The sequence below is a fragment of the Dama dama genome, chromosome 4 (genome assembly GCF_033118175.1).
Source record: "Dama dama isolate Ldn47 chromosome 4, ASM3311817v1, whole genome shotgun sequence".
NCBI lineage: Eukaryota > Metazoa > Chordata > Mammalia > Artiodactyla > Cervidae > Dama > Dama dama.
In genome coordinates, this window is record NC_083684.1 from 64,863,849 (window position 1) to 64,890,687 (window position 26,839).

Consider the following 26,839-nt stretch of genomic DNA (forward strand, 5'->3'; position numbering starts at 1 on the left):
CTTGGATCCCTAGAGCCCAAAGTCCAAAGCTTTGTCTGTGAATGACGTGATGACCCTTCAAGATTGAAATCAGGAAAACATTAAGGAGAGAATGCAGAACTGGGACCTCCCATTCCAGAGGGTAGTTTTCCTGCCCTAGTCAGACAATAAAAAATGTGAGCAGGATCATCCATTTCTGCCATCAAAATGAGAGCTCCTCCAAAATGGTCAGGCATATATTTCAGAGATTTAACTCCAGTAAAGAAATGGAACAACACAGAAAGCCCAGAGAAAAATCCATGCACCTATGGACACCTTATCTTTGATAAAAGAGGCAAGGAAAGAGAAAAGACAATCCCTTTAACAAGTGGTGCTGGCAAAACGGGTCAACCACTTGTAAAAGAATGAAACTAGAACACTTTCTAACACTGCACACAAAAATAAACTAGAAATGGATTAAAGATCTAAATGAAAGACCAGAAACTGTAAAACTCCTAGAGGAAAACATAGGCAAAACACTCTGTGACATAAATCACAGCAGGATCCTCTATGACCCGCCTCCCAGAGTAATGGAAATAGAAGCAAAAATAAACAAAAGGGACTTGATTAACCTGAAAAGCTTTTGCACAACGAAGGAAACCATAACCAAGGTGAAAAGACCACCTTCGGAATGGGAGAAAATAGCAGCAAACGAAGCAACTGACAAAGAATTACTTTCAAAAACATACCAGCAGCTCATGCAGCTCAATTCCAGAAAAATAACCACCCAATCAAAAAATGGGCCATAGAACTACACAGGCATTTCTCCAAAGAAGACATACAGGTGGCTAACAAACACGTTAAAAGATGCACAACATCACTCATTATCAGAGAAATGCAAATCAACACCACAATGAGGTAACATCCCTTAGAAGAAAGGGAGTAGCCTTCATAGTCAACAAAAGAGTCCGAAACACAGTACCTGGATGCAATCTCAAAAATGACAGAATGGTCTCTGTTCGTTTCCAAGGCAAACCATTCAATATCACGGTGTTCCAAGTCTATGCCCTGACCAGTAATGCTGAAGAAGCTAAAATTGAATGGTTCTATGAAAACCGACAAGACCTTTTAGAACTAACACCCAAAAAAGATGTCCTTTTCATTATAGGGGACTGGAATGCAAAAGTAGGAAGTCAGGAAACACCTGGAGTAACAGGCAATATTGGCCTTGGAGTACGGAATGAAGCAGGACAAAGCAAACAGAGTTTTGCCAAAAGAATGCACTAGTCGTAGCAAACACCCTCTTCCAACAACACAAGACTCTACACACTGACATCACCAGATGGTCAACACCGAAATCAGATTGGTTATATTCTCTGCAGCCAAAGATGGACAAGCTCTATACAGTCAGCAAAATCAAGACCAGGAGCCAACTGTGGCTCAGATCATGAACTCGGTATTGCAAATTCAGACTTAAATTGAAGAAAGTAGGGAAAACCACTAGACCATTCAGGTATGACCTAAATCAAATCCCTTACAATTATAGAGTGGGAGTGAGAAATAGATTTAAGGGACTAGATCTGATATACAGAGAACCTGACGAACTACGGACGGAGGTTCGTGACATTGTACAGGAGACAGGGAACAAGACCATCCTCAAGAAAAAGAAATGTGAAAAACCAAAATGGCTGTCTGAGGAGGTCTTTCAGATAGCTGTGAAAGGAAGATAAGAGAAAAGCAAAGGAGAAAAGGAAAGATATATCCATTTGAATGCAGAGTTCCAAAGAATAGCCAGGAGAGATAAGAAAGCCTTCCTTAGTGATCACTGCAACGAAATAGAGGAAAATAATACAATGGAAAAACATAGAGATCTCTTCAAGAAAATTAGAGATACCAAGGGAATATTTCATGCAAACCTGAGCTCAATAAAGGACAGAAATGGTATAGACCTAACAGAAGCAGAAGATATTAAGAAGAGGTGGCAAGAATACACAGAAGAACTGTACAAAAAAGATCTTCATGACCCAGATAATCACAATGGTCTGATCACTCACCTAGAGCCTGACATTTTGGAATGTGAAGTCAAGTGGGCCTTAGGAAGCATCACTACCAACAAAGATAGCGGAGGTGATGGAATTCTAGTTGAGCTATTTCAAATTCTAAAAGATGATGGTGTAAAAGTGCTTCACTTAGTATGCCAGCAAATTTGGAAAATTCACCAGTGGCCACAGGACTGGAAAAGGTCAGTTTTCATTCCAATCCCAAAGAAAGGCAATGCCAGAGAATGCTCAAACTACCACACAAATCCACTCATCTCACACACTAGTAAAGTAATGCTCAAATTCTCCAAGCCAGGTTTCAACAAGATGTGAACCATGAACTTCCAGATTTTCAGGCTGGTTTTAGAAAAGGCAGAGGAGCCAGATCAAATTGCCAACATCCGCTGGATCATCGAAAAAAGCAAGACAGTTCCAGAAAAACATCTATTTCTAGTTTATTGACTATGCCAAATCCTTTGGCTGTGTGGATCACAATAAACTGGAAAATTTTGAAAGAGATGGGCATACCAGACCACCTGAGAAGACTATATGACAACCAAGATGCAACAGGTAGAACTGGACAGGGAACAACAGACTGGTTCCAAATAGGAAAAGGAGAACATCAAGGCTTTATATTGTTACCCTGATTATATAACTTATATGCAGAGTACATCATGAGAAATGCTGGGCTGGATGAAGCACAAGCTAGAATCAAGATTTCTGGGAGAAACATCAGTAACTTCAGATATGCAGATGACACCACCCTTATGGTAGAGAGGAAAGAAGAACTAAAAAGCTTCTTGATGAAGGTGAAAGAGGAGAGTGAAAAAGTTGGCTTAAAACTCAGATTCGTAAACTAAGTTCATGGCATCCACTTCCATCACTTCATGGCAAATGATGGGAAAACAGTGGAAACAGTGACTGAATTTATTTCGGGGGCTCCAAAATCAATACAGATGGTGATACCAGCCATGAAATTAAAAGACGCTTACTCCTTGTGTTGGGGTCCTTTAATGGACCGGAACCTGGTGGTACGGAGTCGACGATAAGAAAGTAAAAGAGAGAAAGAGAGAGAGAGACAAAAAAGATGCGGGGACCTAAGCTCTGATGGAGCAAAGGTGCTTTAATGATTTTTCTATGAGTATATATAGGCTGTGGTACAAGAAACTTCTTTCGGGAATGATACAGATCAGAAAACCAAATGTACAGCAACTGTTACCAGGGGAACAAGTGGTAATGTTAGTCACAAGTTCAGGAGACAATCCCTATCTCAAGAAAGGGGAAGGAGACTAAGCAGTTTTGTCCTAAAGAGAATGTTTACTAAAGGAGACCCAAGTCTGCTTCACACAATGACCTCAGTCCCTGGGAGCAGCGTGCTGTTCCACTTGAAGAGGGACAAAGGACTCATGAGAGACAGCACGTAGGAATCCTCCCGTCAAACATTCCCTGACACCTTGGAAGGAAACTTATGACCAACCTAGATAGCATATTAAAAAGCAGAGACATTACTTTGCCAACAAAGGTCCGTCTAGTGAAGGCTGTGGTTTTTCCAGTAGTCATGTATGGATGTGAGAGCTGGACCATAAAGAAACCTGAGCACTGAAGAATTTATGCTTTTGAACTGTGGTGTTGGAGAAGTCTCTTGAGAGTCCCTTGGACTGCAAAGAGATCCAACCAGTCCATCCTTAGGAGATCAGTCCTGACTATTCATTTAAAGCACTGATAGAGAAGCTGAAACTTCAATACTTAGGCCACCTTATGTGAAGAGCTGTCTCATTTGAAAAGACCCTGATGCTGGGAAAGATTGAAGCCAGGAGAAGGGGACGACAGAAGATGAGACGTTTGGATGGCATCATCACCTCAATGGACATGAGTTGGGGTAAATTCCAGGAGTTGGTGATGGACAGGGAGGCCTGGTGTGCTGTAGTCCATGTGGTTGCAAAGAGTCAGACATGACTGAGTGACTGAACTGAACTGAACTGCAGTCTTCACCCAGGATCTAAATCTGTGTAGTCCAGTGTAGGATCAGAGATACAAGAAAGAGAAGAAGAGGTAGAGCTGTTTTGAATACACAAAAGAAGGTCCCATATAGGGACTTCCCTGGTGGCCTGGTGTCTAAGACTCCTAGACTCCCACAAACTTGCAGTGGGTGTGCAAGTTTGATCCCTGATCAGGGAACTAGATCCCACATGCTGCTTAGCTTGTGTGCCACAACTAAGACCCAGTATAGCCAAGTAAATAAATAAATGAACACACTCAAGAAAAATTCTTGTGTCATACTCAAGTTTTATCGGGTGTTTTTTGTTTGTTTCCAGAACAAACCCTGGTAGATTAACAATTGACTTTGTTAAGTGGTTTGGTGGTGGCTGGGGAGAAATCTAAGATCAAACAACCTGCTTACAAAGGCAACAGATTTCAGAGTTGTATAAAAATGCTAATCATTTCAAAATATCCTTCATCATGAAAAATCATGAGCTTCTCTCAAACACATCAGTGGTCTCTTTGGAGATATTCACAGGAGACTCACAATTGGTTTTGGTAATTAGCAACTCAAAAAAAGTTTTTCAGAAAGATCACTAGCTCCTCAAGCTGGCCCTGTCATTGCCACTTCAAGTGAAATGATAATTGCAGTTCTGAAGGAGGATGAGATCACAGCTCATAAACATGTATCTCAGGGTCTGACTGCCTCCCTCCCAATCACGTCCTGGCTGCCATGACCTTCACCATGAGACCAGCATCCTTCCCATGAGAAGGAATGAGAAGCAGTCGAGTACTTTGTATTTCAGTCTAAGAGGCACAGTCTGTAAGGAAGGAGGTCTGAGTAACTGTTCATGTCTGGAAAAGGGATCATTCTGGGGGGCGAGGGGTAGAGTGGGAACAGATCCAGTGGCAAAGCAGGTCAGGAAGGCAGAATAATTCCTTAGGAGAGAGCTTACTTAAAGCGAGATCAACATCTTTGTTGTTGTTCAGTCACTCAGTTGGGTCTGTCTCTTTGCAACCCCATGGACTGCAGCACACCAGGGTTCCCTAACCTTCACTCTCTCCCAGAGTTTGGTCAGACTCATCACCATCGACTCACTGATGCCATCCACCCATCTCATCCACCGTTGTCCCCTTCTCTTCCGGCCTTCAATCTTTCCTACCACCAGGTAACACCGAACTTGATGGCTCCTAAAGCTATTTTGTGAAACTCTTACAGTGGAGGACTCAAGGAACAACCCTAGTGATGATAATGAGGGATCATTTTTAAAAGTATTTGTCTTAGTTTCAGCATGTGAACTCTTAGTTGCAGCATGTGGGATCTAAATTCTCCAGGAATCACACCCAGGTTCCCTGCATTGGGAGGGCAGAGTCTTAGCCACTGGACCACCAGGGAAGTGCCAGAAGATCATCTTCAAGGAGCTTAAGGGTTGTATTTTTAAGATCAATCTGCTGTAACGTAACCTTTCAGAAATTCTAGATTAATTTTAAATTTATATTAAAAGTGTTATCATAATGCCTTTATGCTTTCCATAATGACTAGGATAAAAAAGTAACGATTTTCTTAAACTCTACAGAAATAGTGAATATGATTTTATTTGAAGAATAGAAATGATTATATATATATATATATATATCTAACCCTAAGCATATAATGTGCTTACTGGACATAGTAACGGTGTCTTTTGTGAAACATTTGAGGGCTGATGACAATGGCAAGATTGCTATCCCTCTTCAAGATAGAGAAGCAGCATTTCAGGAAAAGGCAGCTTTGGAATGCTGAGGTTTGGAACATAGTTGTCAGGACCAAATGGATCTTCTCATATGTTGTCTAATCTCATAATACTCTAACACCAGTTCCAAGCACACATTCATTTCTTTATGGTTTCACTTTTGCAACACACAAGAGTCAATATTCTCCAGATTATGCTTTTACATGTGTCTAGTACATTAATCGGAGAGGGCAATGGCACCCCACTCCAGTACTCTTGCCTGGAGAATCCCATGGATGGAGGAGCCTGGTAGGCTGAAGTCCATGGGGTCGCTAAGAGTCGGACACGACTGAGCGACTTCCCTTTCACTTTTCACTTTTCACTTTCATGCATTGGAGAAGGAAATGGCAACCCACTCCAGTGTTCTTGCCTGGAGAATCCCAGGAATGGGGGAGCCTGATGGGCTTCTGTCTATGGGGTCTCACAGAGTCGGACACGACTGAAGCGACTTAGCAGCAGCAGCAGCAGTATGTTAATATTCTTCACAACTCTTGTTATATTGTAGTCTCACTTAACCTCAATTTTAAAAATACCTAAGGATCTATCAAAATAATTATTTCATTTCTATCCTATACTCGTTTATCATATAGTAGTATTTCATGGTTCATAGTTTTTTAAACAAAGTAATGTTGTCCAAGTCTTTTTTGATAGATACTATAGTGAATTTTTGCCTGAAATGATGGGAATGCATCTTTCTGTTGCAAAACTTATATTGAGGAAATCTTGCATTCATTATGTCCAGTATGGACACGAGGTACTTTCCTATAGCATTCTGTGTGTGTGTGTGTGTGTGTGTGTGTGTGTGTGTGTGTGTGTGTGTATGTGTGTGTGTTTGTACATATTAGTGGCTCAGTTTGCAACCCAATTGACTGTAGTTCGCCAGGCTCCTCTGTTCCTAAGATTTCCCGGGCAAGAATACTGGGGTTGGTGCCATTTCCTCATCTAGGGCATCTTCTTGATGTGTTATTGACCACAGAATAAATATCAATGCAGTTACGGAAACTTTTTACAACCAAAATTATATCAACATTTTGGGATAAACTCCAATATGTTGGCCACCTGATGTGAAGAACTGACTCACTGGAGAAGATCCTGATGCTGGGAAAGAATGAGGGCAGGAGGAGAAGGGAATGACAGAGGATGAGATGGTAGGATGGCATCACCAACTCGATGGACATGAGTTTGAGCAAGCTCTGCGAGTGGGTGTTAGACAGGGAGGCCTGGTGTGCTGATGCCCATGGGGTTGCAAAGAGTCGGACAGGACTGAGTGACTGAACTGAACTGATAGAAGAAGCTATATGATACAAAAACAAAACTAAATTTCAGACTGGATTATTCAGAAACACAGCTGATGTGTTTGGTTGGTGCGTCTCAGTGGTTAGGACACTGTCTTGGACTCAGCCTTCCAGGTTCATACCACCACTCAGCCTGTAATCAGCTTGTGAATTTAGACAGATCCCTTGACTTCTCTGTACCTAGGATCTCCTTATCTTTGCAACAAAATCAGTGCCAGTGCCTACCCCATGCAGTTACGAACATCAAACAACTGACAGAATGGCCTCCAGGGAGTTGGGCCTCTCAGACTGTAGTTGGAATCCTGGGCGTTTTCTCTTCTTACCTTAATCTCTTCCTTTACTACAATGAATGAGGGTTGAGGTTCACAGATTTGACCTTCAGGCACAGGACTGTAGTTGCTTTTTGGTCATTCCCTTTAAAGGCATCTCCATGACAACAGCAGCCTTTAACTGAAACCTGTCTTCAGGGATTTAGCCATGCAAATGTGCTCTCTATGCCCCCAGAACTAATAGTGTGGGTCCATTGGCACTCCTTGCCCTTTAAGTGTCTCCAGCCATCATGATCAGCCCCAGGGAATCCAGCTGGGTGGAACTTAAAGCAAAAGCTCCCAAGGAGAGGACTTCCCTGTGGTCCGGAGGTTAAGGCTGTGCTCCCAATGCTGGGAGGTCCAGGTTCAACCCCTGGTCAGGGAACTAGAAGCCACATGCCATAACTGAGAGTTTACGTGCCATAACTAAGTGTTTACATGCCATTAACTAAGACTTAGGACACCCAAATAAATAAGACAAAATAAATAAAATCTTTTTTGAAACAACAGTCTCCCGAGCATATTGGGGTCTCCACTTTGCACTACTGGAGAGTATGTAACTTCTTTCCCAAAGTTACTGTATGAAAACTATGTTTACTGTTCATTATATTTCCTGGTCTTTAGGAGAAGATTGTGTGGTCACAAGTCGTATCTCTCTGTACACATTAATTTCACCATGGATATGATGCCAAATGGAGCAACAAATCAACACAAAACATGAAGACTTAGGATACTGCTCTGCTGTATTTTATGACAAAATCAATGATTCAGTGTATGCAGCAGTGTGACTATTCTCTTAAGTTTCATTGTTGGAGTTATGATCTCAGCTTAGCTCCCCTCCTTCACAGACACTGGCAACAGATGAGACACATTCACAGAAACAGCCTTTCACAAGCTCATTCCACATTTTTTGATAATACATGTGTTTTTAAAAATTAAATACATGTTCGCAGTTTATAAGTGGGCAGCTCAGTGAAATTTCAGGAATGATTGCACCTCTGGAGATCACAACTAGATCAAGAAAGAGAATGTTCTCAATTCCCATGAAACTCTTCTGTGCTCCTTCTTACTGACTGTTTCCAAGGATATAGCTTTGTTGGTTATATTGGTAGGCCTGGATTATTGGGCATACATTTACAAGTATTATGACATTTAATATTAGATCACTTTGCCTCTCTTGGCCTTCACATGAAAGAAATCATATAGCATATTTCATTTGGACTTTTGTCCACCATTCCATTACATCTTTGTGAATTTATCTGTATTGTTTTATATTATTGCTGTTTTTCATTATCATTGCCATATAGGACTTCACTGTGTGACTATCAAAGGATTAATTGATCATTCAACTGTTAAATGGGTAGGTGGGTATTAAGAGTTAGGGGCTATTCAGTTCAGTTCAGTCACTCAGTCGTGTCCGACTCTTATGACCGAATGAACTGGAACACGCCAGGCCTCCCTATTCATCACCAACTCCCGGAGTCCACCCAAACCCATGTTCATTGAGTCGGTGATGCCATCCAACCATCTCATCCTCTGTCATCCCCTTCTTCTCCTGCCCTCAGTCTTTCCCAGGATCAGGGTCTTTTCAAATGAGTCAGCTCTTCGCATCAGATGGCCAGTGTATTGGAGTTTCAGCTTCAACATCAGTCCTTCCAATGAACACCCAGGACTGATCTCCTTTAGATGGACTTTAGCGTCCAAGGGACGCTCAACAGTCTTCTCCAACATCACAGTTAAAAGCATCAATTCTTTGGTGCTCAGCTTTCTTTATAGTCCAACTAACATCCATACATGACCACTGGAAAACCATAGCCTTGATGAGATGGACCTTTGTTGACTAAGTAATGTCTGTGCTTTTTAATATGCCATCTAGGTTGGTCATAACTTTCCTTCCAAGGAGTAAACGTCTTTTAATTTCATGGCTGCAATCACCATCTGCAGTGATTTTGGAGCCCAGAAAAATAAAGTCAGTCACTCTTTCCACTGTTTCCCCATCTAGTTCCAATGAAGTTATGGGACTGGATGCCATGATCTTTGTTTTCTGAATGTTGAGCTTTAAGCCAACTTTTTCACTCTCCTCTTTCACTTTCGTCAAGAGGCTCTTTATTTCTTCTTCACTTTCTGCCATAAGGGTGCTGTCATCTGCATATCTCAGGTTATTGATATTTCTCCCGGCAGTCTTGATTCCAGCTTGTGCTTCCTCCAGCCCAGCACTTCTCATGATGTACTCTGCATATTAGTTAAATAAGCAGGGTGACAATATACAGCCTTGACGTGCTCCTTTTTCTATTTGGAACCAGTCTGTTGTTCCATGTCCAGTTCTAACTGTTGCTTCCTGACCTGCATACAGGTTTCTCAAGAGGCAGGTCAGGTGGTCTGGTATTCCCATCACTTTCAGAATTTTCCACAGTTTATTGTGATCCACACAGTCAATGGCTTTGGCATAGCCAATAAGGCAGAAATAGATGTATTTCTGGAACTCTCTTGCTTTTTCGATGATCCAGCAGATGTTGGCAATTTGATCTCTGGTTCCTCTGTCTTTTCTAAAACCAGCTTGAACATCTGGAAGTTCATGGTTCACATATTGCTGAAGCCTGGCTTGGAGAATTTTAGGCATCACTTTACTAGTGTGTGAGATGAGTGCAATTGTGCAATAGTTTGAGCATTTTTGGCATTGCCTTTCTTTGGGATTGGAATGAAAACTGACATTTTCCAGTCCTATGGCCACTGCTGAGCTTTCCTAATTTGCTGGCATATTGAGTGCAGCACCTTCACAGCATCATCTTTCAGGATTTGAAATAGCTCAACTGGAATTTCATCACCTCCACTAGTTTTGCTCTTTGTGATGCTTTCTAAGGCCCACTTGACTTTGCATTCCAGGATGTCTGGCTCTAGGTGAGTGATCACACAATTGTGATTTTCGGGGTCGTGAAGATCTTTTCTGTACAGTTCTTCTGTGTATTCTTGCCACGTCTTCTTAATATCTTCTGCTTCTGTTAGGTCCCTACCATTTCTGTCCTTTATTGAGCCCATCTTTGCATGAAATGTTCCCTTGGTATCTCTAATTTTCTTGAAGAGATCTCTAGATTTTTCCATTGTATTATTTTCCTCTATTTCGTTGCACTGATCACTAAGGAAGGCTTTCTTATCTCTCCTTGCTATTCTTTGGAACTCTGCATTCAAATGGGTATATCTTTCCCTTTCTCCTTTGCTAGTAATGATTAGGGTTCTCATATAAATTTTATTAGTATAACTAATCTTTGGGTGATACATGTACAAAATCCTGTTGAGTATATTCATAGGAGTGGATTTCTCAGAACAGGATTACATCAGATCTGCTAAGTAGACACCACAGTTTTCCAAAATGTTCGTACCAATTTGAACACCCACCATCAGTGTATGAGATTCTTGGTTGATCCACAGCTATGCCAAAACTTGGCATTTTTGTCATTTCTGTTTCAGATTTCTTGATGGTATTTGATGACACATAAGTAGTGGTTATATTTTAATTGTCCTGATTACCAACGATGTGGAATATTTTTCCACATGTCTTATCCACTGAATAACTTCTTTATCGAAGCTTCTGTCTGAAGACTCTGTCCACTGTTTATTTTATTCTGTGGTTTTCAGGAGATACTTGTGCGGTTCTATGTTGTATCTATGTGTGTATGTGTGTATTGATGAGAACCAATCTTAATTTTAATCTGTGCAAAGTTATTTCAACATATGGCATATATATTCTGTGCTCTTTATCATATATATATTTTTAAAATATTTATTTATTTAGCTGCACTGGGTTTTAGCTGCATCATGTGGGAGCTTTGTTGTCCATACAATAAAACAATATGTTATTTAAAATTTAGAAGGGAATGCATTTAGAATTAACCTGTTTTAAGATGAGGGCACTGATGGAGATATTTTTTCTTCCTCCAGTAAGCTTCTTATTAAAATGTTGTTGTATGCTTTCTTTCAATTTACTCTCATTTGTCATTGCTTCCTCCAGGTTACCACCACTTCATCCTTCCTACTGACTTTTTCATAACATATACTGATTCTCTCATCATCGTTTCCTGTCTTGAGAAGCCTTGGCAATTTCACAAAAGCACACAAGGAAAGTTGGCTCCCGATGTCACAAATTTATCTGAGCCATTCTGCTCTGAGGAGTCACTGTTGTCATCATTTAAAGGGGAGTATCTTGAATGACACTACAGCCTCCAGCCAACTGGCCGTAGGAATAATCTTCTTCTTACAAACTCTGCTTGGGATCTGGGGCAACTTCTCCCTTCTGTACCATTACCTCTTTCTTTACCACACTCAGTGTAGGTTGAGGGTCACAGACTTGATTGGCAAGCACCTGGCTATAGCAAACATATTGCTCATTCTCTCAAAAGGAGTCCCTCAGACAATTACAACTTTGAAGTTGAAACATTTTGCTAGTGATTTTGCCTGCAAACTTATTTTATATGTTGAGAGAGTGGGCAGGAGTGTGTCCTTTGGCATCACCTGCCTCTTGAGTGTGTTTCAGACCATCACAATCAGCCCCATGAACTCCTGTTGGAAGAATCTTAAAGTCAAAGCCCCAAAGTACATTGCCTTCTCCATTTCCTTCTGCTGGATCCAGTGCATGTTTGTAAATCTCATTTTTCCTCTGTAGCATTATATGTTTCTGACAAATGGTACAGCACAAACATGACAAATACAAGAGATTCAGAGTACTGTGCTGCCACAGATCTTGAGAACATTTCAGGCTCAATATATGCAGCTTTGATAGTGTTCCCTGAAGTTTCATTTTCTGTGCTCATCTTCTGGGCCAGTGGCTCCATGATTCTCACCCTGTACAGACACAGTCGGCGAGTCCAGTATATTCACAAGGCTAGTGTTTCTCCCAGACCCTCCGCTGAGTCCAGAGCCACCCAAAGCATCCTACTCCTGGTGAGCACCTTCATGTGTTTCCACACCCTGTCCTGCATCTTTAACGTTACTCTTGCTCTTAATCATAACCCCAGTTGGTGGTTGGTGAATACAGCTGCCTTGATTTCTGTGTGTTTTCCCTTTATCAACCCCTTTCTGCTCATGAGCCGTGATTCCATTGTATCCAGTCTCTGCTTTCTGTACATGAAGAACTCAGTATCCCCTAATCTTATCAGAAAAATGTAAATTGTATGTTTTTAAAATTTTATCAAGGTATAGTTGATTTATCATGCTGTATTAGTTCCAGGTGTATATCAAAGTGAATCAGTTGTAGATATATATGTATATCTACTTTTTCTAGATTCTTTTCCCATATAGGCCATTTAAAGGATTGAGTAGAATTCCCTATGATATTCAGTAGGTCCCTTCTTTTTTGTTGTAAACCAGGCCTCAGGGCATGGGGGACTTGGTTCCCTGACCAGGGATTGAACCCATACTCCCTGCCTAGAAAGGACTTACTCTTAACCACTGGACCATCTAAGAAGTCTCCACTAGGTCCTTATTAAAGTGAAGTTGCTCAGTCATGTCCGACTCTTTGAAACCCCATGGACTGTAGCCTAGCAGGCTACTCCATCCATGGACTTTTCCAGGCAAGAGTACTGGAGTGGGTTGCCATTTCCTTCTCCAGGGGATCATCCTGACCCAGGGATTGAACTCGGGTCTCCCACGTTGCAGGAAGACACTTTACCATCTGAGCCCCCTGGGAAGCCCTTATTAGTTACCTATTTTATATTTAGTAGTGTATGTTTGGGGCTTCCTTGGTGACTCAGTGATAAAGAATCCGGCTGGCAATGCAGGAGACTCCAGTTCGATTCCTGGGTCAGGAAGATCCCACATGCCACAGGGCAACTGAGCCCATGCACCTCAACTACGGAGCTTGTGTGCCTAGAGCCTGTGCTCTGCAAGGGAAGCCACTGCAGTGAGGAGCCCACACCCACCACAACTAGAGAAAGCCCGCACGCAACAAAGAAGACCCAGCACAGCCTAAATAAATAAAATTCCACTTGTGATCCTTCCTTTAGTGTATAAAGGGTAAAGGTTTTCCAGGCACAGTTTATGTGCCTAAGATATTTGCACCATGGGCTCAAATGTATAAACAATCCATGAGCAAGTTCTTACTCCAGTTTAAATGACAGCTTTTTTTTTTAATTGGAGGCTAATTACTTTACAATATTGTGGTGGTTTTTGCCATACATTCACATGAATCAGCCATGGGTGTACATGTGTTCCCCATCCTGACCCTCCCTCCCACATCCCTCCCCATCCCATCTCTCAAGGTCATCCCAGTGCACTGGCCCTGAGCGCCCTGTCTCACGCATCAAACCTGGACTGATGATCTCTTTCACATATGATAATACACATGTTTCAATGCTATTCTCTCAAATCATCCCACCCTTGCCTTCTCCCACAGAGTCCAAAAGTCTGTTTTTTACATCTGTGTCTCTTTTGCTGTCTCACATATAGGGTCATTGTTACCATCTTTCTAAATTCCATATATATGTGTTAATATACTGTATTGGTGTTTTTCTTTCTGACTTATGTTGCTCTGTATAATAGGCTCCAGTTTCATCCACCTCATTAGAACTGATTCAAATGCATCCTTTTTAATAGCTGAGTAATAGTCCATTGTGTATATGTACCACAGCTTTCTTATCCATTCGTCTGCCGATGGACATCTAGGTTGCTTCCATGTCCTGGCTATTGTAAACAGTGCTGCGATGAACATTGGGGTGCACGTGTCTCTTTCACTTCTGGTTTCCTCAGTGTGCATGCCCAGGAGTGGGATTGCTGGGTAAATGAGGGCTTTTGTTTGTTTGTTTTTGTTTTGTTTTTTAATTAAGATATTTTTTTAATTAAGATATTTTTAACAAATTGAAGTATATGTTATGTTATTTTCAGGTGTAGAAAGCAAAGTGATTCAGTTATTTTTTTTTTCTTTTTCAGATTCTTTTCCCTTATAGGTTATTACAAAATATTGAGTGCAATTCCCTGTGCTATACACTAGGTCCCTGTTGTTTATCTATATTATATATGGTAATATGTATAAGTTGATTCCAACTTCCTAATTTATCCCTCCTCCCTCTTTTCCTTTTTGATAATCATAAGTTTGTTTTCTATGTCTGTGAGTCTTTTTTTTTTCTCTTTTTTTTTCCCCCTCTTTCTCTTTGTAAACAAGCTTATTTGCATCTTTTTAAAAAAAATTCCACATATAAGCGATTTTATATGCTATTTGTTTTTCTATATCTGGCTTACTTTATTTAGTATGATAATCCCTATGTCCATCCACGGTGCTGCAAATGGCATTATTGCATTCTTTTTAATGGCTGAGTGATATTCCATTGTGTTTATATACCATATCTTCTTTATCCATTCATCAGGAAATGCACATTTAGGTTGTTTCCATATCTTAGCTACTGTAAAGAGTGCTGCTGTGAACACTGGGATGCATGTATCTTTCCAAATTATAGTTTTCTCTGGATATATGCCCAGGAGTGGCATTGTAGGATCATATGGTATTAATTGCTCTGTTTTTAGTTTTCTTAAGGAAACTGCATCCTGTTCTTGATAGTGGCTGAACCAATTTACATTCCCACCAACAATGAACGAGGATTCCCTTTTCTCCACACCCTCTCCACCATTGATTATTTGTAGACTTTTTTGATGATGGCCATTCTGACCAGGGTAAGGTGATATCTCACTAGTCTTGATTTGCAATTCTCTGGTAATTAGTGATGTTGAGCATTTTTTCCTGAGCCTGTTGGCCACCTGTACACTTTCTTTGAAGAAATGTCTATTTGGATCTTCTGCCCACTTTTTGATTGGTTTGCTTGAATTTCTGGTATTGAGTTGTATGAGCTGTTTGTATATTTTGGAGATTAATCCCCATCAGTTGCATCATTTGCAAATATTTTTTCCCATTCTGTAGATTGCCTTTCTGATAGCAGGAATAGTTTAGTTTGTTTCATGGGGTGGACACCAGCCTGTCTCACATTATAAGTCAGCTGGGGCTTTAGGCTGTGTGCTATCAGGCTGGCTTCTAGAGGAACTGGAGATAACAGGAATAGCCTGACTCTCAGAACAACTGGAGACTAAAGGTCAACCACACAGACAGATCCTGATGGAGCTCAAGTACAACACTCTGGGCACCTGGGCTTGGGTGACGCTCCCTGGTGGCCGTACTCCTGTGAAGTCAGGTATCAATGCCAGGAAAATGACATACCATCACTTCATGGGGAGAGGAAAACTGCAGCTCCAGTTTGACTATTTTTCCTGAACTCTGGCCCATGCATCTCCTCCACTGACAGATGTTATTTTCTTAGTCGCTCTGTCGTGTCCAGCTCTTTATGACCCCAAGGACTATAGCCCACAGAAGTCCATGGGATTCTCCAGGCAAGAATACTGGAGTGGCTTGCTATTCCCTTCTGCAGGAGATCGTTCCAACACAGGGATCGAACCCAGGCCTCCTGCATTGCAGTCGAATTCCTTATCATCTGTTCCACCAGGGAATGTATCTTTACCCTGTAATCAAGCATTACAGTGAGTGGACCAGCTCTCAGTGAGTGCTGAGTCCTTCTAGAGAATTATTGAAACTGAGTGTGGTTTTGGGAACCCGCACACTTGCAGTTAGTGTCAAAAATAGGTGTGGCCTGACTGATTATGTTTCACTCTCAAACTTCTCAGTTGGACTGAAAACTCTCACAGGGCAACTGGATAGTGGGCTTTGTTCAGATTGTGTGTTTGCCTGCTGGAAAATGAAAAGGAGTGATTTTGCCCCTTAAAGTTCATGTCTCATCATTCATTGTATAACCAATGAGTGGCCCTTAATGAAATTCAGGGAAAGTATGTGCAAAGACCTCTGGTAAGCATTCAGTACTGCTGAATGGTTAAAAGAATAGCAGAGGACTTCCCTGGTGTCCAGTGATTTAGAACCCCCCTGTCAATGCAGAGGACATGGACTCGATCCCTGGTCCAGGAAGATTCCACAGGCCATGGGACAACTAAGCCTGTGCACCACAACTACTCAAGACCATGGGTCTAGAGCCTGTGCTCTGGGAGAATAGAAGCCACCACAATGAGAAGTCCATGCACCAGAATTAGAGAGTAGCCCCTGCTCACCACAACTAGAGAAAGGCCATGTGCATCAGTGAAGACCCAGTGCAACCAAAAATACATTTTAAAAAAAGAATAGTTGATACTGTCTGCTAAACCATCTGTTCCTGGTGTTTTCATTTGTGACGGGCACTTTTATAAATACCACTCTGTCTTCTGTGGATATTTCTCTGTTTGCACTTCATATCAGTGTTGGGATCTGTATTGATAAAATACAATGTTCTAGAAATGTCTATTATCACCATTTCCAAATTAATTTTCACTTATACAAATTGGTACAAATTAGGTCAATGATTTCTCTTTTTTTAACTTTCTATTTTATATTGGAGTATAGCCAATTAATGGGGCTTCCCAGGTGGCACTAGAGGTAAAGAACCTGCAGGAGACTTAGGTTCATTCCCTGAATCAGGAAGATCCCCTAGAGAAGGGCATGGCATCCCACTCCATTATTCTTGCCTGGAGAATCCCATGCACAGAGGAGCCTGGCAGGTTACAGTCCATAAGGATGCAAAGAGTCGGACATGACCAAAGCAACTTAGCACACACATAATCAATTAACAGTATTGTGATAGTTTCAGATGAACAGGGAAAGGACTCAGTCATACATATACCTGTCTCCATTCTCCCAGGACAGCGATTTCTAATGTAAACTATCGACATATTGTTCCTTTTATACTTATTTCATTAAAAATTCATCTTGAACTCTCTCTGATTCCATGTATCTGCTGAGTACTTAAGTTAACCATGCAGCTAGATACTCTGAAGCTTAAGAAGAATAAAATGGATACTTAGTGGAAGAACTTCTCAGGGAATCCTGGGAGGCACATATATTCTGCTGCCTGTCACTCCCAAGTCAAGACTCCGATTTCTACTGCTCCTTCCATCAGAGATCCTGTCTCCATTGTGAATCATGAAAAAGTTAAGGGCCTCTCCAAGCATGTCAACAGTCTCTTTGGAGACACTTACAAGAAAATTGGAATTGTTTTTTGTAATTAGCAACTGGGAAAAACTTTTATCATAAACATTCTCAGCTCCCCAAGACTGCCCTGTCATTGCCACTACAAGAGAAGTGGTAATTGCAGTTCTCAAGGGGGTGAGGTCACAGATCACAAACCCATTATCTCAGGGTCTGGCCACCTCATTCTCACACACTTCCTGGCATCCATGACCTTCACACTGAGCCCACCCCCCTGGAAAAAGGAAGGAGTCAGGTATGGTATTTTCTGCTTCAGTCTGAGGCAGAGTCAGGAAAGGAGGTAATCTGAGCAAGTGTTCATGTCTGGAAAAGGAATTCTGGTGGATAGAGAAGGATCAGATCCAGTGGCAAAGCAGGACAGGGAGGCAGAATAATTTCTTAGTTGTGAGCTGAGCTTTTAAAAAGAAACTAGGGTATTAGCCCTTGCATCAAACCTGATGGCTCCTAATATAACCTAATTAAATCCTCATTGTGGATGATCAATGATAAACAATCCCAATGATAAAGAAGGATCATTTATTAGGTATTTAAGGACTGTAGGATTTTTAAATTTTTATTTATTTTATATTTACTTATTCGGCTGTGCTGCATCTTCGTTGCTATGCAGGCTTTTCTCTAGTTGCAGTGCACGGGTTTCTCATTGCTGTGTTGTCTCTTGTTGCAGAGGGCAGGCTCAGTAATTGTAGCTCCCAGGCTCTAGAACACATTACTTTGCTAACGAAGGTCTGTCGAGTCAAGGCTATGGTTTTTCCAGTAGTCATGTATGAACATGAGAGTTGGACTATAAAGAAAGCTGAGCACCAAAGAATTGATGCTTTTGGACCATGGTGTTGGAGAAGACTCTTGAGAGTCCCTTGGACTGCAAGGAGACCCAATCAGTCCATCCTAAAGGAAATCAGTCCTGAATATTCATTGGAATGACTGATGCTGAAGCAGAAACTCCAATGCTTTGGCCACCTGATGCGAAGAGCTGACTCATTGGAAAAGACCCTGATGCTGGGAAAGATTGAAGGTGACAGGAGAAGGGGACGACAGAGGATGAGATGGTTGGATGGTGTCACGGACTCAGTGGACATGAGTTTGAGTAAACTCCGGGAGTTGGTGATGGACAGGGAGGCCTGGCGTGCTGCAGTCCACGGGGTCGCAAAGAGTCAGACACGACTGAGCGTCAGAACTGAACTGAACTGAACTAGAGCACAGACTCAGTAGTTCTGGTGTGCAGCTTAGTTGCTCCATGGCATGTGGGATCTTCCCGGACCAGGAATGGAACCCCTGTCTCCTGCATTGGCAGGTGTTTTCTTTACCACTGAACCACTAGGAAAGCCCTTTAAAATTATGTGTTTCAGAAAACAGTTGTCATGACCTAACATTATCTTGTTTTCTTTAATCTAAAGTTTAACAGTATTCTCATTTGAATCAGTTCTAATGAGGTGGATGAAACTGGAGCCTATTATACAGATTGAAGTAAGTCAGAAAGAAAAACACCAATACAGTATACTAACGCATATATATGGAATTTAGAAAGATGGTGACAATAACTCTATATGCAAGACAGCAAAAGAGACACAGATATAAAGAACAGACTTTCAGACTCTGTGGTAGAAGGCGAGGGTGGGATGATTTGAGAGAGTAACACTGAAATATGTATGTTATCATATGTGAAACAGATCGCCAGTCCAGGTTCAATGCATGACACAGTGTGCTCAGGGCTGGTGCACTGGGATGACCCTGAGGGATGGGATGGGGAGGGAGGCGGGGGGGGGGTTCAGGATGGGGAACACATGTACACCCACGGCTGATTCATGTCACTGTATGGCAAAAACCACGACAATATTGTAAAGTAATTAGCCTCCAATTAAAATAAATAAATTTTTTAAATGTTCACCTGAAAAAAAAATTAAGTTTAACAGTATTCTAACATCTATCTAAGCTCACAGCTCATTTTATTATTTCAATTTATATGATGCACAAGATTCCATATTCTCCCGACTCCTTTGTACATCTCTTGTACTTTAGTATCTTTCACAAATCTTGCCTTACAAATAGTTTCATTTAATATAAGTATTAATAAATACTGAGCACTGAGACTAAAATTATTAATAACCCTATTTCCAGCCTCCCTTGTTTTATCACCTATTAGTATTTCATGTATCACAGTGTAGGAACAAGGTAGTATTATCTGATAATTAATGTGGAAGATGTCATTGTGTTTTTGTCCCTGGCATGATAGCAAATGAGACCTTCTGCTGCCAAATTAATATTGAACAAATCTTATATTCATTCAATGCAACTTGGACATGTGGAAGTCTCTGTAGAATTAGCCTCTAATTACAGCATCTATACTTTATTATCTCTAAAATGTTATTCATATTTGATAATGACCTATAGAATAAATAAAAAGGAAATTTTTTACAACCAAAATTATAAAATTAAATTAAAATTATATGAAATAAAAGTATAACTACAAAACTAAAATATAGGTCTAGATTACTAGATAACCAGCTGACATGATCAGTTAGTGTATCACACTGGTTGGGACATAGTATTAGCAACCAGCCTAGCCATATTTAAACCATTAGATCCAAACCAGTGTTGGGGTGAGTTTAGACAAACTGTTTAAACTCTATGTAACTTAGGCTTCCTTGTCTTTTTAATGAAAATAATGCCAGTGCCCATCTCACGCAGTTATGAAAATCAAAGAAGGTACCCTATATACGGGGCTTCCCTGGTGGTAAAGAATCCGCCTGCCAACATAGGAGATGGGGGTTCGATCCTTGGGTCTAGAAGATCCCCTAGAGAAGGAAACGGCAACTTACTCCAGTATTCTTGCCTGGAGAGTCCCATGGACAGAAAAACTTGGTGGGCTACAGTCCATAGGGGTAGCAAAGAGTCAGACATGACTTAGCAACTAAAAAACAACAACCAAATATATGACAGAATAGCAATAATTTCATATAAGTGCTAAGTAAGCACTTATTCACACTGGGAAGCCTCTTTACAAAACCAAACTTGAAGTAAATATTTCTCAGAGGGTATATTGGCTATCAGTTGATATCATAAATATAGCCCATACTATATGTTCCCACAGAGGATACACTGCTCTGAAGACAAATATCAGCCACTGGGAACTAGCAGAATGGCCTTCAGATTTTTGGCAATTAAGAAAGGTCTATTTATCTCAGACTATTGTTGGAATCCTGGGCATTTTCTCTCTTCTTTACCTTTATCTCTTCCTTTACTACAGCAAATGCAGGTTGAGACCCACAGATTCAATTCTGAAACACCTGACTACAGTCACTTCTTGGCCATTCCCTTTGAAGGTGTCCCAGAGACAAGGGCAGCCTCTAGTTGAAGCATGCCTTCTGTGATTTATCCATCCAGATTTTGTTTTCTCTCCTTACAGAGCTGGCAGAGCATGTCTGTGGACACCACTTGCCCCTTAAGTGTCTCCAGTCATCATGGATCAGCCCTAGGAAACCCAAGTGGGTGGAACTTGAAGTAAAGCTCCCACTTTGCTCTGCTGAACACTGTATATGCTGGTAAATATCATTTTATTGCTGTGTATATGATTGCCAAATAGAGTGACAAAACCATCACAAAGAACAAAAAAATGCGATACTGCTCCGCTGAATTTCATTAACAAAGTCAGTGACTCACTACATGGAGCAGGGTTATTATTGTCTGATGTTTCACCATCTGGGTTGCAGATCTGTAACTAAGCTTCATCCTGCACAGGCACAGTCAGCAGATCAAACACATTCACAGGACAAGTTTTTCCCGGCAACTCCCAAGTTTTTTGTGTGTGTGATAAGAATTTTTTAAAAACTCAAGACATATACACAAGATTATAATTGCACAGTTCAGTGGAACTCCTTGATGCCCAAACTTCCATAGGCAACACCTAGATCAAGAAACAGAATGTTCAGCCCTCCAAAACCCTTCCCATGCCTCCTTGAGTAACTGTCTCCAAGAACATAACTCTATCATGTATATTGGTAGAAGTGGAATTGTTGGGATGTAGATTTGATTTATTCTAACAGTTAAGAGATCAGATCACTTTTGCTCATTTGATAATTTACTTAATTGGAATTATACTCCAGGAACTCTTTCATATTGACTTTGTTTCCATTCCAGATAATTTTGAGAATTTGTCTGTATCATTGCATCCTACTGCTAGCATTCATTCACACTGCTGTTTAGGATACCATTGTGAATATGAGTAAATTAATTGATTCATTCTACTGTTAATGGGCAAGTGGGTAGTTATGAGTCTAGGACTAATATGAGGAATGAGTAATTCATAATTATGGCATATAAATCCTATAACTAATCTTTCAGTGATACATGTACAAGTTTCTGAGTATATTCATGGGAGTGGAATTATTGGCATATAGGATTACATCTGGTCTGCTGAAATAGGTACCACAATTTTCCAAAATTTTGGTACCAGCTGTAACAACTACCACCAGTGCATGAGATTCTTGGTAGACCATATCTTAGCCAAAACTTGTTATCACTGTCATTTCTATTTTTGATTTCTTGCTGGTGTTTGACAATAGATAGGTGGTGGTTATATTTTAATTTTTGATGACTAAAGACATTAAATTATTTTACACAGGTACTATGCACTGACTAATCTGGTTTTCAAAACTTCTGTAGCAAAGATTTGCCCATTGTGTATCTTGTTGTGTCGTCTGCAAGACTTCTTTGTTCTGGTTACAAGTCATATCTCAGTGTGTGTGTTTTGATAAAAATCAGTTTTTATTCATATTAGCTACAGTCATTTCACCTATATGGGTAATATTTTTGGAGCTGTTTAGGATATATCTTAATTGCAAGACCATAGCAATACAAACACTATTTCTCTTTAAAACTGAGATGAGCAATCCATGTAGAATTCATTTGTTAAGTGATGTGGGTAGTGATAGAGACTTTTTAAAGTTTTTTTGGATGTGGATCATTTTTAAAGTCTTTATGGAATTTCATACAACATAGCTTCTGTTTTGTTTCAGTTTTTTGGCCTAGAGGCATGTGGGCTTAGTTCCCCAACCAGGGATTGAACCTGCACCCCATGCACTAGAAGGCAAAGTCTTACCCAGTGGACCACAGGGAAGTCCCTGAGGCTTTTCTTTTCTCCAACATGTCTAGCAAATGTCAGCCTATTCTGTTTTTTCATGTTGTATTACACTTTGGTTCCATTTCTATCACTTGTCACTGTTTGCCCCAGGTTAACTTCATTTCATCCTTACTGCTGACTTTCCCACTGAAATAGACTGGCTATCTCTCCATCTCTTTCCATCTCATGAAGTCTTGGCAATTGATCAGGAGCCAACAAGTACCATTATTCGTGGTGTCAAAAGTTCAATGAGTCTTTTTGCTCAGAGGAATGTTTGTTGCCATAACTTCAAGGAAAACATGTCAAATGACAGAATCTCCCCTCAGGGATGTGGCAATAGGAATCATCTTCCTGTCACAGACTATGATTGGAATTCTGGGCGATTTCTCCCTTCTTTGTCAGTACCTATTCTTTTACCACACTGAATGCAGGATAAGGGCCATGGATTTGATTCACAAGCACCTGACGATAGCCAACTTCTTGGTCATTCTCTCTAAAGGAGTTCCGCAGACAATAGCACCTTTTAGGTTGAAACGTGTTTTCAGTAATTTTGCCAGGAAGCTTCTTTTGTATGTTCGTAGAGCGGGCAGGGGTATGTCTATCAGCACCGTCTGCCTCTTGAGTGTCTTCCAAGCCATTACCATCAGCCCAATGAACTCCTGTTGAAAGGATCCTAAAGTCAAAGCCCCCCAAAATGTTGGCTTTTGCGTTTTCTTCTTCTGGACCCAATACACGTTTGTAAATTTAATTTTTCCTATGTATACATTGTATATGTTAAGCAAATGGAGCATGACAAACATCACAGAGACATAGAGTACTGTTTTATTACTTATCATGAGAAAGAAACAGGCTCAGTGTATGCAGCACTGACAGTGGTCCCTGAAGCTGTATTTTTTGTGCTCACAATCTGGACCAGAGGCTTCATTGTTATCATCGTACACAGACACAAACAATGAGTCCAACACATTGCTAGGAAGAGAGTGTCTCCCAGATCCTCTGCTGAGTCCAGAGCTACCCAGAACATCCTTGTTCTTGTGAGCACCTTTGTATCTTTTTTTACACCCTTTCCTCCATCTTTCACATTCCTTACTTTGTTTTTCATAATCCCAATTGGTGGTTCCTGAAAACTTCTGCCCTAATTTCTGTGTTTTTCAACGATTAGCCCCTTTCTGCTCAAGAGACTTGACTCCACGACACCCAGGCTCTACTTTGCGTGGATAATGAATACAAAAGCTGTCACTTTTAGTCAGAATTATGTAAATTGCTAGTTTTTGCACAATAATCCATTGTCTATTCACTCATCACTTGAGAATGTTAATGCAGAAACTTAGGGAAAAATCAAAAGTCTTTCTAATAGACATGCTTGTGGAACTTCGCTGGGAGTCCAGTAGTTCAGACTCCACACTTCCACTGCCAGGCAGCGGGTTTGATCCCTTATCAGGGAACTAAGATCCTGCAAGCTGAAAGGCATGACCAAAAAAAAAGTCACAGTGTATTGATTATATGTGAATGGCCATTTGGGTTTAATAAAATCTGTAATTAACTTTTTTAAAACAGTCATCCTTTAAAAGATTTTTAATTAAAAAATAAAATCCATGCTAATGGGTATTGAGCTTTACAGCTGGTTCAGTGTGGAACCTACATCGCTATGAAATGTGAAAGTATTAGTCACTCAGTCGTGTCCAACTCTTTATGACCCTATGGACTGTAGCCCATCAGTATCCTCTGTCCATGGAATTCTCTAGGCAAGAATACTGGAGTGGGTTGCCATTCCATTCTCCAGGGGATCTTCCTGACCCAGGGATCAAACGCGGGTCTCCTGAATTGCAGATATTCTTTATTGTCTGAGCCACCAGGGAAGTCCCCTACATTGCTGTACTGGGGTGAATTAAGCCTCATCCTGATACATAGTATCCTGTAGATATTAAACTTAATCAAATGTTGCTTGAGGCAAACAAATAGATCTGGTCTTATGTGTCAGGAAAAAAGAACAGTCGACCATCTGGTGTACATGTGCGAATGTTTGCCAGCAGTGAATATGGCAAAGAAACAAGGGACAGACATTGTTGGAAGACAATTATGGATTTCTCATGTATGGGCCTGTCTTATAGACAGTTTTTTTCCTGTTTGCCTGAAAAACAGCTTTGGGGAAAAAGGTACAGGGTCACCCTCTGGGACAGTGCATAGATTTGTTTGCTCTATGGGTAAATAAAGATGTTCCTCTTTGGGGCAAATGGTAAGTCAGGCTCACTGTCAGTTCCCTTTCAAAAAAAAAGATTATTTATTTATCTATGGCTGTGCTGGGTCTTGGTTGCTGTGCAGGCTCTTCTCTTGGTGCAGGGCACGGGTTCGAGGGCACGCATGCTTCAGCAGTTGCGGGACAGGGCTCAGTAGCTGCAGTGGGAAGGCTCAATAGTTGTGGTGCATGGGCTTAGTCGCCCCAAGGCACGTGGGATCTTCCCAGATCTGGGATCGAACCCACCTCCCCTACATTGGCAGGTGGATTCTTAACCACTGGACCACCAGGAAAGTTCCCTAGGTTGGGTTTTCCTATACCAATTCCTCAGCTGTAATTCAATCCCATTACATATGCTACACTATTAATGTTGACCTCATGGAAATCAAGGCCTTGGAGAAGGAAATGGCAGCCCACTCCAGTATTCTTGCCTGGAGAATCCCAAGGACAGAGGAGCCTGGTAGGCTACAGTCCATGGGGTCACAAAGAGTCGGACACGACTCAGTGACTAAGCACAAATCAAGGCCAGTGCAAGCCACGGGTCTTACACAGGCACACAAAAAAAGGGCATGTTGAAATACAATCATTGGTACACATTTACAAATAGTACTTCAAACATTAAAGAGGGCAATGTGTGCATGCTAAGTCGCTTCAGCTGTATGACTCTTTGGGACCCCATGGTCTGTAGCCCACCAGGCTCCTCTGTCCACGGAATTCTCCAAGCAAGAATACTTGCCATTTTCTTCTTCAGGGGATCTTCCTGACCCAGGGATCAAACCCACATCTCTTACGTCTCCTGCATTGGCAGATGGGTTCTTTACCACTAGTGCCACCTGGGAAGCCATAGTCTAAAGTTGTACTGCTGTGGTATTTATTCATAGGCACGTAAATATGCACGGGGTGGAGTGTAGATAAAAAAAAAAAAAAAACTCAAGGAAGTTATGAATATATATTCATAAGATTGTATGTTGTTTGATTCCATCATGCAAAGAAATTGTTACAGGTGCCTTTCAACCTGACTGCCTACAGATGTATTGTTAGTATTTGTTATGAAGTACCACAGTGAGGTGGATAGGCTTGATAAGATAGAAAAAACTTCATTTAGAGTTTTACAATGATTAAATTTTATTAATAAAGCATGACAACTATGACACATTCTGAATAAAATAGTATCATAGTGATACAGTGGTTAAACATGAATCTTACACATGTATAGTGCATTCTGGGTGTTTTGATTAAGTTTTCCTCTCTGATAACTGATTTCTCTTTTTTGAATTTATTTACAGGATCTTTTTGCAGCAAGGGGGATCTAGTTCCTTGACCAGGGATCAAACCTGGGCCCCCTGCATTGGAAGCAAGGAGTCTTAGCCACTGGACCACCAGGGAAGTTTGAGGTGTTAGTTGCTCAGTCATGTCTGACACTTTGTGACTCCATGGACTATAGCCCATCAGGCTCCTTGTCCATGGAATTCCCAAGCAAAAATACTGGAGTGGGTTGCCATGCCCTCCTCCAGGGGATCTTCCCGACCCAGGGATCGAACCCAGGTCTCCTGCAATACAGGCAGATTCTTTATAGTCTGAGCCACCAGGGAAGCCCTGGACCACCAGGGATGTCCCAGATAACTGCTATCTTTAGTCACTAAGAGTAAGACTAATTCTTCCCTCATCTTTGACATACAACAGTTACTTTCTTTGAAAAGAGAGGATGACCGTGATTTCCTCTCCATTATTTCTACCACAGAAAGCAATCCCTACTAACATATCATGCTATTGTCAAGAATATCTCAGTCTCTTAATGGCTGCTCTGTTTCACACTCGACTGGTAGAACATTGGTTTCTCAGAATCCAGTGGGTCCTCTGTCATAGCAACAGACCTGTACAAGAGGATCTGAAATTATTATGACTTACGTCATTGTTGTACATATATTCTCCTCCCATCCCTGTGCTCTCATTCAGAAACACTATATTGTATGTTAAAATTCAGTGTCCTTGTCCTTTCCAGAAACATGAATATGAACAATCCCCATGATGGCACAGACAGTAAAGAATCTGCCTGCAATGCAGGAGACCTGGGT

At 41.0% G+C, this 26,839-nt stretch overlaps 1 protein-coding gene across 4 annotated transcripts in view; it reads right to left on the reverse strand.

The window, feature by feature from the left end:
• The window catches only part of LOC133054800 (zinc finger protein 525-like), a 100,356-nt gene that overhangs the window by 59,909 nt on the left and 13,608 nt on the right, over nt 1-26,839 (reverse strand). Inside the window, exon 4 of one of the 4 annotated variants that reach the window (XM_061140117.1) lies at nt 20,957-23,187. The exons of 2 other annotated variants lie outside the window; for them this stretch is intronic. In XM_061140117.1, coding sequence (XP_060996100.1) covers nt 22,934-23,187 — 254 coding nt within the window. In that variant the 3' untranslated portion in view covers nt 20,957-22,933. Of the gene's footprint in view, nt 1-20,956; nt 23,188-23,395; nt 26,639-26,839 lie in introns of those variants that run through there. One more of the 4 variants, XR_009692511.1, reaches the window with a different exon arrangement.